The sequence below is a fragment of the Anabrus simplex genome, chromosome 4 (genome assembly GCF_040414725.1).
Source record: "Anabrus simplex isolate iqAnaSimp1 chromosome 4, ASM4041472v1, whole genome shotgun sequence".
Classification (NCBI taxonomy): domain Eukaryota; kingdom Metazoa; phylum Arthropoda; class Insecta; order Orthoptera; family Tettigoniidae; genus Anabrus; species Anabrus simplex.
This window is the reverse complement of record NC_090268.1, coordinates 201139636-201153363: the sequence shown is the minus strand read 5'-3', so window position 1 is coordinate 201153363 and position 13728 is coordinate 201139636. Positions and strand designations below refer to the sequence as shown.

Below are 13728 nucleotides of genomic sequence, written 5' to 3'. Positions count from 1 at the left end.
GAAGAAGTAGAATTAAAACTGATATCTGCTCTTGAAGAACTAGCTGTCTACTATGATGAGAACCACCTGAAACCCAATCCGGAGAAAACTCAGATATGTGCATTCCATCTGCACAACAAGGAAGCAAGAAAGGAGTTGAATGTGACCTGGAAAGGACACAAATTAAACCATTGTGATCAACCCAAATATCTAGGGGTAAAGTTGGACCGTGCCCTAACTTATAAACACTGTATAGATACCAAACAGAAGGTATGCAGCAGGAATAATCTCATTTGCAAACTCACACACACAACATGGGGAGCACAGCCTAATGTCCTTCGTACATCTGCCCTTGCCCTGTGTTTCTCTGCTGCAGAGTATGCTGCTCCAGTCTAGAGGAATTCCGCTCATACATATCAAGTGGATGTTGCCCTCCATGAGACAGGTCGTATTGTTACAGGCTGCAAGTGATAAAAATCATTGTTGTCCGTATTGAAGATACTGAATGTAGGATGCTAAATGGTTTATTTTGAATAGGTGACAAAATAAACCATTTAGCATCCTACATTGTTACAGGCTGCTTACGACCAACTCCTGTTACTAAGATCTTTCCACTTATGGGAGTAACACCTCCAGATGTTAGGAGACAAGTTGCAGCAGAGATTGAGAAGAAAAAGCAAGAAACAGATCCAAGACATCCAATGTTTGGACTTCACGCCCACCCATCAAGATTGAAATCGAGGAAGAGCTTCCTACAAACAACAACATCAATCCCATCATCAGCCGAATCTCGGCGAAAGGAACTCTGGAGAAGGAAGTCGCCTGTAGGATTATGGGACGTGAAAGAGAAACCAGCTGCAGGACATCATCTTCAGTATGGATATTGGAAGACATTTAACAGATTAAGATCTGGAGTGACACGTTGTAAAACCAACCTGCACATGTTACATTCACATCTGGAATATTTCCCTGACAACCTAGGAATGCTGAGCGAAGAGCAAGGAGAAAGATGATGATCAAGATTTGTGTGTGTGTGGTGAAAAACAAGATCATGGACACCTTCTCATCTGTAGAAATATGCCTAAACCATGTAGTATGAAGGATTTGGTGGAAGCCAATGAATGTGCCATCTCGACAGTTGAATACTGGAGAAACAAAGTGTAAATAGAGTAGTTGTAAATATATTGTCGTGATTTTGGACACGGATAAATAAATAAATGTAACGTACAGCAACCTTTCATTCCTTCTTCAAGGTGTTTTTCTTACTTCTTTCATATCCTCCCAGAGATCATTTAACCTGACTTCTTCATAACCATCCTTTTGCAGAAATCTTAAGGCTTTTTTCAGGGGAAATCCTCTACCCTTCAACTTATTATTATTATCATCCTAAAGCTCGTGGTGTCCCACACATATTTCATTGTAATGTCTGCCGTTTTCAATTCCTGCCTAGCTTCAGGCTAAATGGTTAGCGTGCTGTCCTTTGGTCGCTGGAGTCCCGGGTTCGATTCCCGGCAGGATAGGGAATTCTAACCATGATTGGTTAATTTTGCTGGCACAGGGGCTGGGTGTATGTGTCATCTTCACCATCATTTAATCCTCATCCTAACACGCAGGTCGCCTATGGGTGTCGAATCAAAAGACCTGCACCTGGTGAGCCGAACACGTCCTCGGACACTCCTGGCACTAAAAGCCATACGCCATTTCATTACTGGACTGAAAAAGAATGGCCACGTAGACAATGGATTGTAGGGTCGAAAAACATAAAACAAGGAACTCTTGTTCACAAGAGCAAAATACTGTTACCTCTGCTTCATATCAAACTAGGGGTTATGAAACAATTCGTTAAGGCCCAAAACAATGGAGGTGGATGCTTTCAGTACCTGTGTCATTAATTCCCAGGCATCAGTAATTTCAAAATCAAGGAGGATACTTTCACTGGTCCAGATATCAGAAAACTTCTTTCTGATGTTAATTTTTAAGACGTTATGTGCGGAATGTAGAGCGATCGGCATGGACAGCATTCCAGAATGTGGTCAAAAACTTTCTTGGAAACACAAGGATTCAGACTACAAACAAATGGTGGATAGATTGCTTGTTTCTTTCCAAGATTTAGGCTGAAAAATGAGCTTGAAAGTGCACATGTTACATTCACATCTGGAATATTTCCCTAAGAACCTAGGAATGCTGAGCGAAGAGCAAGGAGAAAGATTCCATCAGGATCTACAGGCAATGGAACGAAGATATCAAGGGAAATGGAACAAAAACACGCTGGCAGATTACTGCTGGTTACTAAAGAGAGAAGGTCCAACTACTCCCCACACACGAAAAGCAAGGCGAAGACGTTCCTTATACTAAGGTAGGATATTATAAAATTTAAACCGTAGACTTACCATTCTCAGTACGTTATGAGGCTTAATGTGTGGTAAATTTTGGTCCATTTGGCTGTGTTCTTCTACAGATCTGTTAACACAATACACTACATATCTTTATATTATGTTCATAAGTATACCAGTGCAAGATAGGAGTGTTCAGATGGGTAAAAATAATAAGAAGCGTCCTTTATATGTGATAATAGTAATCTCGGATGTGTGTGTTCTGCATATTATTTATTTATTTATTTAATGCCTTTGTATGTGGCGAAGTTAGGGCTCACGGCCCTCTCTTACACTTAACCACTACGTACAGTACATAATCACATACTTTGGTAAAATAACATTAGCAGACCCTAGGAGCTACCTAAATTTATGGAGTAATATTGTAACAGATTATAATTGTTATTTTTAATGATTAATATTATCTAGCCTATCTACATCACCTAACAATAGTTCTAAATCACGCTTGCAATCATACACACTAACATTCATACAAGCTGGTCACGTATTTAAGAGGAAATCTCGACAAGACCGTTTAAATGAGACTGTTGAAGTGCTATTACGTATACTGACAGGGAGTGTGTTCCATAGCCTTGCCCCAGACACTTGGAAAGAGTGGCCGTATACAGATGAATGATTAACCGGTATTATAAGGGTAGAAGTCGATCTGGTATTATGTCCATGGAAAGATGAGAGGAAGTTAAAATGTAAGGATAGGTATTCAGGTGTAGATTCATTCAGAAGTCGAAAAATTAGTGTCGCAGTATGTAAATTCCTTAGTTGATCAATTTTCAGCCAGGATAGCTTCTCATAATAAGGGGAAATATGTGTCCTAAAGTTCAAAGAAAATATAAATCGTATACAAGAGTTCATTGCCCTTTGAAGTTTCATAGTTTGTTCTGCAGTTGCATCGGTTAATACGACATCACAGTAATAAATTATTGGAAAAATGAGGGTTTGAATAAGTTTTATTTTCATGCTGTGCGGAAGAATGGATTGTTTCATTTTTAGGGGGTGAAGAGATGCATATACTTTTCTGCAGACACATGTTATATGGTCACTCCAGTTTAATGTGTCATTCATGACAATGCCTAGGTTTTTTACAGACTTCTGAAAAGGTATAGCTTCACCACAGAGCATGAGGTTAGGCTGTTGTATGATGTTTAGCGTATTTAAAAGTCTAGATTGTCCTATTATGATTGCTTGCGTTTTCTTCGGGTTAATTAATGGGCAGTTCTCTTTAGTATACGAGTTAATTGAATTTAAAGTCGAGTTCATATGGTGGATTGCTTTGTCAATGTCGGGACCTTAAAGTGTGAGTATATCTGAAGATCGTCGGCATAAAGATGATAGTTGCAGTCGTTCAGATGAGAAGAAATGTCATTAATATAGATTAAGAATAAATGACCCAGATGTTAGGCCCCTTTAAACAACAAGCATCATCATCAAACCTATAACATGGATCTTCCCACATCCATTCACATCTGATTGTCACATTTTCTTCTCAACAGTGACCACTACTTTGAAAAGAGGTGCAGTGAGTATGCTATGAAAATGAACATATCCTGGACAAGGGATGGCAGTAGGGAAGAAATCTAAGAGAACTGAATATCAGGTAGGAATTACAAAACTGGAACAGGTGAATCATTTCAAGTATTTAGGATCTGTGTATTCTACCAGGATGATAGTATACCAAGTGAAAGTGAATAAAGTACATCAAATCTAATGCAATAAGTATACATTTGCAATCAATGGTTTTCTATAAGAAAGAAGTCAGCTCCCAGATCAAACTATCTTTACATATACGTCTTCTCCTGCTTGCCCAAGGCATACTTTCTACATTGAATCACTCACTGTTGGGATTGACTCTCGTTCAGCCTCTTCTTCATGGTCAATGTGGTCCTTATTTTTCCCTTGACTTGCCATATCGTCATTGGTTTGTGCCTTCAAAGTTGGCGTATTCATCACCCATTTTTCTAGTGCCGAAACCTCAAGGCAGCTTTAGGCCAGTAATTGATTATGCGGCGTTAAACCGTAAGATTATATTACAATCAGTGCCCCTTCCTGATTTGCATTCATCTTTTTCTTGGTTTCATAAGACTAAGTTCTTCACCATTCTAGATCTTAAAAAGCATATAATCAGGCACCTCTGGCGGAAGAATCGAAACATCTGACTGATTTCTCTACAGACTGTACAAATGCAACCGCACGCCTTTCATACTCCCCACTGGCGCAGCTGTTCTTACTAGGCTTTTAGATAGGGTCTTCTCTGACATCAAATTTGAATGTCTGTACCATTATCTAGGTGATGTTTATTTCCTCTGAGACCTTCAAGAACACTTAGCTCATCTAGAGGAAGCTCTAAATGGCCTAAATCACAGGACTGACAGTCAGGTTATCAAAGGTATCTTTTGCTACGCAATATATGGCCTTCTTGCGGGCATATTGTGTCACCTGACAGAGTTTCAGTCAATCATTCCAGAACATCTATATCTACTATTTGTTTTACGTCGCACCAACACAGATATGTCTTATGGCGACAATGGGGTAGGAAAGGCCTAGGAAGTAGAAGGAAGCATCCATGGCCTTAATTAAGGTACAGCCCCGGCATTTGCCTGGTGTGAAAATGGGAAACCACGGAAAACCATCTTCAGGACTGCCGACAGTGGGGCTTGAACCCACTATCTCCCGATTACCGGATACTGGCTGCACTTAAGCGACTGCAACTATGGAGCTAGGTCATTCCAGAACACATGCCATCCGTAATTTTAAATCTCCCAAAGATATTAAACGGGTTGCTAGATTCATCTGCACGGTGAATTTTTTTTAGGAAATTCATCCCTAACTTTGCTAATAGGATGGCGCCCCTAATCCTCCTCCATAGGAAAGGTGTCAAGTTTGAATGAGGGCCGTTGCAGCAAGCTCCATTCGAGGATCTGAAATTAGCTCTCTGTAATGCCCTAGTCTTGACTATGTGAGATTTCTCTAAGAAGTTCATCGTTCAGACAGATGCCTCGTCATCTACAGTCGCTGCAGTTCTTCTTCAGGAATTTGAACTCAGAAGGCGGCCAATTGCCTATGCGTCTAGGACCTTGTCATCTCAAGAAGCCAAGTACTCTATACACGAGTAACTGGCCATCATATTTGCCTTGGAAAAATTTCGTCTTTATCTTGAACATGTTAAGTTTGAATTAGAGACTGACACATTTGGGGATCTGAGAATGTGGTCGCTGATGGGTTAAGCCGAATGTTTTCTGACAATGTCGATTCTGTTGACCCGGAGAAAGGTCTTTCAGCTTCTATTTCCATACCTCCTAGTATAAATGCCATCTTGACTGATGCCCCATTGCTATTTCACGATATAGAAAAATATCAGTGTGAAGATCCAGTGCTGGCTCCTATTATGGAAACCCTTTCTTCTGGGGTACATGTTGTCCCTTATGTTCTGAGGAATGGGGTTATGTGTTGCTCTTTGAGGCCCGACCAGAGGATGAAAATTGTGGTTCCAGCTGTTCCTGTGCCTATGATCTTCAAGTATTACCATGATACCCCATTAAGGAGACATTTGGGGATTTTCAAAACTAGAGAGAAGATAAGAAAAATGTTTATCTGGAAGAGTATGGACAGCGAGATTAGGGAGATGGTTAAAGCATGTAAATCTTGTTTGTTTAGCAAGCCCACGTTGTCAACTGAGGTAGGGCTATTGTCATGTCACCAAGCATCTTGCCCTATGGAGCGATTGTACTGTACATAGATTATGTCGGGCCTTTCCCTCATTCAAAACGGAATGGGAATAAATTCATTCTTGTGTGTGTGGATGGTTTCACACGTTTCTTACGGCTGTTTCCGACTAGGTTTGCAACTGCTCAGTCCACCATTTCTTGTCTCAGTACTATTTCTGCACCTTTTGGACCTTGTCAATATATAGTTTCTGATATCGCCAAGGTGTTCACCTCTAATTTATTTCGTAAATTCTGTTTTGATCTATCCATCTCACATGTCACGTCAGCCTACTACCCACAACCATCTCTAGCTGAGCGGATTAATCATAATCTTTGATCTGCCCTGATTGCTTTCCACAATGAAGATCATTCTCGGTGGGACACTTCATTGCACTGGTTATCCTTAGCATTTAACTCAGCTGTTCATGAGTCACATAAGTTTTCACCCTCATCTCTTATGTTCAAGTTTGTTCCCAACACTCCTTTGTCCAATTTGTGGTCAATCAATGAGATTTTACCAGAGACAATAGACCCAGATAATATCAGAGATCTGTGGAGAAAGGCCAGGAATAATCTTAAAGCCTCTCATGAGAAAGTGAAAGAGAGATACCGTATGGTCATGGACGGAGACCCACCAATTTAAATGGTTGGAGACAAGGTCATGGTTAAAAATTTTGTTCCAGAAAGCAAGCTTGCCCCCAGATTTCATGGACCTGGCATCACACTGGATTTCTTAACTCCGGTCACTCTCTTGGTGAGCAACCCTGAAACAGAAAGGATTTTTCGGGTTCATCTGTCCCAAGTAAAACCTGTGTGAACTCTGTGCTTTTCAGTATAGGCCACCAAGTGATGAAATTGCCAATTTAATTATTTTTATTTCCTTAACAGCTCCGTATACAACACAGTCCATAAATCAGTTACTGTCACCCAGAAATTTGTTGCAGTGCCCTAATTTCAACTGAGGCCGTGTTGTAACTGGCGAGAGGTGCCGGCGTGGAGTATGGGCCCACCTCGTTCTGGCCAAGTCTCCTTCTCAACGGCCAACTTGGGCATGGTCATCATTGGGAATGGCTTGGATGCTGAACCCCAACCACCCACTCCTCCATTGGGCGGAACTATGCTACTTGGTCCTTAGTGACAATCACCATGCCTACCCCTCTCAAGGTACTGAGAGTGAGGTATCTGAGGGTACTATGAGGGTCTGGGGGACCCCATTCTGACATTGGCCGTCACCCTTGGGCATAACTGACCAGACTTCTACATCTTCGCCAACAACATCAAGATTCATGTAGTGCAAAAAACAATTGGAATAGACTCCCCATCAAGATACTTTTCAACTTTTCAAAAATTTTCAAATGTTCTTAACTGCAAGATATCAAATCTCTTCAGACTGTGGTAAAACCTTAGAGGGTGGAGGTCTTGGGGGTACACCTTCTCTATCCAATTGAACTACACGCCTTTCCAAAAGGCCACCTGTGGTGTGAATCACAAATTATGTAACTGAAGATATTTGGACATTTCTTCTTTAGATGTCTCTACTATCGCCTACATGCCCCCCTCTGGCGGGAGGACGGAGATTTCATTTTTTTAAAAGGGAATTTGCTTTTGTCTAAGTTGGTAAACCTCAAGTATTTGTAGATTGTTTCTTTATGTGCTGAGTTTGTCAGCACTACTACTATGGTTAAAAATTTTGTTCCAGCAGTTGTTATCAGAGCTGTCAAGCTCATAGTTATTCCATTTAACTGTTTTTGTTGTTCATTCAGCTTATCTATCAATTTTAAAATCAAAGAAAAAAAGGAAAAATAAAATTTAAAAATGTAGAGCTTGAACTTATACTTTGTTTTTTTCTCTGTCCACCCATTCACCCTGGCACCTTCTAAAACCTCTGTAAACCATGGAAATCCAGTAACAATAGGTACATGACTTTCCATTTTAAAAATTCTGGTCCCTTGGTTGACTCCTGTTCTCTTTCGACCGCATTCCGATAGTATTAGGTTTACAAGGCCTAGGGAGTCTTTCATTTTCACGTGCTTCGTGGCCCTTCCTTCCTCTTAAGGATACTTTCATTATTTGAAGGGACAGGCCTTCCATTTTATCCTCTGATTATTGTTAAGACAGGATGGTTACCCAGTTGTACTTCACCTCCATCACTATACAGGCCAGAAGTTGAAATTAGTAATAAATAATGTACCGGGCGGTACACCTCCACGCCGCTAATTCGAACTTTGCGCCAGTTGGAACTCCCCTACTGGAGGAAGTCTGAACTTTATCTAATGTTTTAATTTTCAAGTTTCTCAGAAGATGTCACTACTTGGAAATTTTGAAGTTTCTGAACTGGGTCGTTTTCGATGTATTTTTGTTTTACCTGTAGTAAGAAGTGTGAACTTTCTCTTCTAGAGGATACTACTGAAGAACTACAATGGTGCACCCTAGTGCGAAGTGAAAGAACTGTTTTTTGGAGAAATTTTTATTTCAAAAGTTTGTTCCTTGTTAAATTTCTTTCTGTTATTGTTTAAGTTGGCTGTATAACCCTTTCTTTCCCCTTGTTTTGAAATTAGCCAATCCCGAATTTCTTTAATTAATTTATAACCAATCAGATGTATCTTCTCCAACTTGAATGTCTTGCTTAACCCTAGCCAATAAAGTTTTTGTGGGCGGGTGTTCTCATTCCTGAAACGCCTCGAACTTTCCGCGAGAGTATTTAAACTGCTGATTTTCGGGTCTCTGCGCCACTTCAGTACCAACTTTCAAAGTGTAAAGTACGTAGCAGGGGGCGGGAAGCGCCTTTTTCTTCGGGCAGCAGTTCAACAACAAGGTAATGGCCGTTTAATAACTTCTTTTCTTGCTAGCTCAGCAGTTTAACTCTCGGGGCGGGTCCGAAGCGTTTCCACCATGTAACTTTTCCCTAAAATGTAAAGACTCTTTGTTTCTATTCTCTTTTAATGCTACATATTGGGATAGAGAGTGCTTAACCCTCTCGAGCTCCCACTCATATTGTTTTGAGGTGAACTTATTTTTCACTACCGATTCTTCCTTAACGTAATGTAAATTATTTCTTTTTAAAGTCACCTCTTTAGTATGGGATTAGCCCTTGCATTAGCGGCCTAGAACCAGATTAGGTTTTCAACAAAATCTATTAGGAGTGCAGATCGCCTCCTCTCAAATTGTTATTTTGGAGGTCATGTAATTAACCTTTTTTTCACTTGATAGACCTCAGTAGGTTGGGTATTTTACCCCGGTGTCTATGTCCTTACAGGACAACTTGAAGGTGGAGTTTGGTGTGGCCTTTGATAGGCTTAAAGTTGAGAGCGAGTGGCTCTTTTTTGAAAATTGAGCGTGTATGCCTCGATGAGGCTTTTCTGTGTAATTTAGAGCAAGTGCTCCTGGGCATGAATGGGGTTTTCTGCCCCTCTGTTAAACCTTGTTTTGTGGTAAAGTTGGGCTAGTTGCCCAAGAATTGTCAGTCCGGGGCTCGAAGCCCAAATCCTGTTAATACTGTAATTGTTCTTTGTTGCTTTGCTACTCTGTACCTGCCATGCTTGTTATTTCTTGATTTTGAAAAGAAAATATAACCTTGTTAAATTTTAAATTAACTTTAATTTCGTAGCCTGAGGCCTGTTCACCCCCGCACCTTCTTTCACCTCTGCTAATCCACCAAACCACGGTAACAAATAATAATAATAATAATAATAATAATAATAATAATAATAATAATTGTACCGGGCGGTACACCCCCGTGCCGTTAATTCAAACTTTGCGCCAGTTGGAACTCTCCTACTGGAGGAAGTCTGAACTTTAACTACAGTGCTAATTCTCAAGTTTTTCAGAAGATGTCACTACTTGTAAATTTTGAAGTGTTCTGAAGTGTCATTTTCGATGTATTTTTATTTTGCCTGTAGTAAGAAGTGTGAACATTCTCTTCTAGAGGACACTACTGAAGAACTACAATGGTGCACCCTAGTGCGAAGTGAAATAACTGTGTTTTTGGAGAAATTTTGAATTCATAAGTTTGTTCTTTGTTAAATTTCTTTCAGTCATTGTTTAAGTTGGTAATATTAACCCTTTCTTTCCCCTTGTTTTGAATTTAGCCAATCCCGAATTTCTTTAATTAATTTATGACCAATCAGGTGTATCTTCTTCAACTTGGATATGTTGCTTAACCCTAGCCAATAAAATTCTTGTGGGAGGGTGTTCTCATTCCTGAAACGCCTCGAACTTTCCGCGAGAGTATATAAACTGCTGATTTTCGGGTCTCCGCGCCACTTCAGTAACAGCTATCAGTGTGTAAATTAGGTAGCAGGGGGCGGGAAGCGCCTCTTTCTTCGGGCAGCAGTTCAACCAGAAGGTAATGGCCTTTTAATAACTTCATTTCTTGCTAGCTCAGCAGTTTAACTCTCGGGGCAGGTCCGAAGCCTTCTCCATGTAACTTTCCTTTAAAATGTAAAGACACTCGGTATCAATTCTTTCTGTTTTAACTACAAATTGGGATAGAGAGTGCTTAACCCTCTCGAGCTCCCACTCATATTGCTTCGAGGTGAACTTATTTTCTCAACCGTTTCTTCTAGCGTAATGTAAATTGTCTTCTCATATAAGTCATCTCTTTAGTATGGGATTAGCCCTTGCATTAACGGCCTAGTGCCAAGTAGGTTTTAAACAAAATGTATTAGGAGTGCAGCTTCGCCTCCTCTCAAATTGGTATTGTCGAGGCCATGTAATATTTCTGTTTCTTCACTTAATAGGCCTCAGTAGGTTGGGTATCTTTTTGCCCCTGTGTCTATGTCCTTGGAGGACAGCTGGAAAGTCGAGTTTGGTGTGGCCTTTGATAGGCTTAAACTTTGAGAGCGGATTGCTCTTTTGAAATTGATTTTGGGTGCCTCGAGGAGGCTTTATTTTGTAATTGGGAGTAAGTGCTCCTGAACATGATTGGGGTCTTCTGCCCCTTTGTCGAATCTTGTTTTTGGGTAAAGTTGGGCTGATTGCTCAAGAATTGTGAGTCCGGGGCTCGAAGCCCAAATCCTGTGAATACTGTAATTGTACATTTGTTGCCTTGCTACTCTGTACCTGCCATTCTTGTTATTTCTTGATTTTGCTAAGAAAATATAACCTTGTTAAATTTTATCTTAACTTTAATTTCGTATTTTGAGACCTGTTCACCCCCGCACCTTCTTTCACCTCTGCAAATCCACGATACTCCGTAACAATAATAATAATAACTGTTTGGCCTCAGTTACCAAGTGCAGGGATTTTGATTTGACTCTACCTAGGGTACCTTTAAATCAATTTTGACACTGTTTTACTGTACTAGATGGCAGAGTAAACAGTGTTTCTGTTGGGTGATTTATGGCCGAGACATGGAATGGAATTTTTTCACCTTTCAAAAATCCAACTATTTCTGCTGGTTTGAAACTGTGATCTTCAGGTATGCTAGTGGGAACACTACCACTGATTCACAGAGGAACCTATCCACCCCAGTAGGAAGCTAGAGATGAAGTCACATGGCTGGCACGCCTCGGATTTTCAAAATGAATCTGACCTTAACTAGAATCTTTCAAATGAAATCTCTGAAGTAACAGCTGATCAACAAATTACACTTATATAAATATATATGCTGGTGCTATTAGCAGAATATTTCTTGAATATTGTCATTTTATTATACTTTGTCTTTTTGGCACCCCTCAGTTGGGGAAAGTGTTTGGTAAATTTCTTTAGTAAATATGTATGTACACCCTGAACATGAACAATTGCCCTAGAAGTTGAACAAGTAAGATGTACTAGTAGATTGATTTTAACTCCAGTAATAATTATCATACTGCATATAAAGTGAGATATATTTCACGTTAAACTTACCTTGAAGAACCCGAAAGTAGAGAAACTAATTAAAAAGAAGACAGGATCTATTATAGCAAGAAGTGGCATTAATTTACAAAAGATTATGAATCCAAAAATTAAGCACAACATCATAGGTTGAAAAGCAGAAGTCAAGTCAAGGTAAGAAATGAAGAACACAAGTAATAAGTGCTGGTAGTTATCTTTAGTTCTGAGGTATTGCATAGTAGATAAGACTCAATGTTAAGTCGGGCAACAGATAAGGTGGTCACAACTACCATGACGTCATTAACTGGTAATAGCAGATTAGCTTGTACATATACAGGAGGACTTATTACAAGTTTAACAAATCACCTATCTAGAAATTATTACGAATAAAATATCCAGCCCTTTAACTTACATATAAAATAAAACTACCATAAAATAACTTTGAAGTTAAAGTTGTAAATATATTATCATAAATGAATCACATCCACAACTTGTAGAGGCTCTTGTAGTGGAGTTCTTTTACATGCTGTTAAATATATGAGATGAGGCTCATGCAATAGAACTCCTTAAAACATCATCAAATTGAGTCAAAATAAAACCTGCTAGTACTCTTATATCTCAACTACACAGCCTCGCCTAAATGAACGGAAGTATGGGAGGCAACCTTCTCTTCAATGTGGTGGTGAGGGAGATAGCTAGTTTTGAGGCTGTCCAGAAATTAGTCTACTTGGCATTATGATTTCTATTACAGGTGGATGTTCAAACAAACATCAGAAGAACAGAATACACAAGGACAGCTGGCTCACTCCCTAATATTTTCCATTGCTACCAATGCAGCTGAGACCTGGACAATCAAACAGGTAGATAAGAGGAAAATAGTCTGAGGTGTTGGTTTACCGATGCATTCTTCACATTTGGACAGAACACCATACCAATGTCTCTGCACTGAAAGAACTAGGCATCCAGACTAGACTTCTTGAACAGATCAGCCATGCTTACCTCTGGTACTTCGGATACGTCAGAACAAGCACCCTACAGAAACTTGTGGTGGAGGAGAAGGTTAATGGTAAGCAATCCCAAGGAAGGCACTCAATTAATAATAATGTTATTGTTTTTACATTCCACTAACTACTTTTGCGGTTTTGGGAGACGCAGAGATGCCAGAATTTAGTCCCAAAGGAGTTCTTTAACATGCCAGTAAATCTACCGACACAAGGCTAATGTATTTGAGCACCTTCAAATACCACCAGACTGCGCCAGATTCAAACCTGCCAAGTTGGGATTGGAAAGGCCAGCGCCTCAACCAACTGAGCCACTCAGCCTAGCACACCCAATCAGATCTGCTTTCAATAGTCCAAGAGTTCCTTCTCTTGCACATAGGAAAGCCGCAAAGGGTCGAGTTATAGGCTCTACCAGGAATGATTACAGGTTATCTTGATACCTTGAAGACTTTTATGGTTCACATACAAGTTTATCTTTTGGTATCCCTTACACTATCTCTAGAAGAATTTATTACACAATACCTAGAGGCATGATATTTTTGCACTAACAATAAACGCGACAAAAAATATCTTGAAGCCATTTTGGGATATCTTACATGATTCTGGGAAAGAAAACAGTGATTTTAGTTATGCAAATTACCACAATAAGGTGAATTTAGAGCAACATGCACTTATTTTGTGGGAAGTGCAAAACTGCAGAAAAATTCATGGGAAATAATGAGCATTATTGTATGTGAAGAGAAACTGAAGACAAAATAAAGATTTCTCAGTTTAACAGAAATACCCGTTTCTTTTATTGTTCTAGGAAATCCATATAGGATGAAAGGGTTAGGGTGAAAT

The 13728-nt window shown here is 39.8% G+C and overlaps 1 protein-coding gene across 2 annotated transcripts in view; it reads right to left on the bottom strand.

The window, feature by feature from the left end:
* Positions 1 to 12087, bottom strand: part of LOC136871757 (rho-associated protein kinase 1) — a 166787-nt gene extending 154700 nt beyond the window's left edge. Inside the window, exons 1-2 of one of the 2 annotated variants that reach the window (XM_067145310.2) lie at positions 11921 to 12087; positions 2370 to 2439 (exon numbers count right to left, since the gene is read on the bottom strand). In XM_067145310.2, the coding sequence (XP_067001411.2) occupies positions 2370 to 2417 (48 nt within the window). In that variant the 5' untranslated portion in view covers positions 2418 to 2439; positions 11921 to 12087. The remainder of the gene's footprint in view (positions 1 to 2369; positions 2440 to 11920) is intronic. The other variant, XM_067145308.2, reaches the window with a different exon arrangement.
* Positions 12088 to 13728: the final 1641 nt, after the last annotated feature.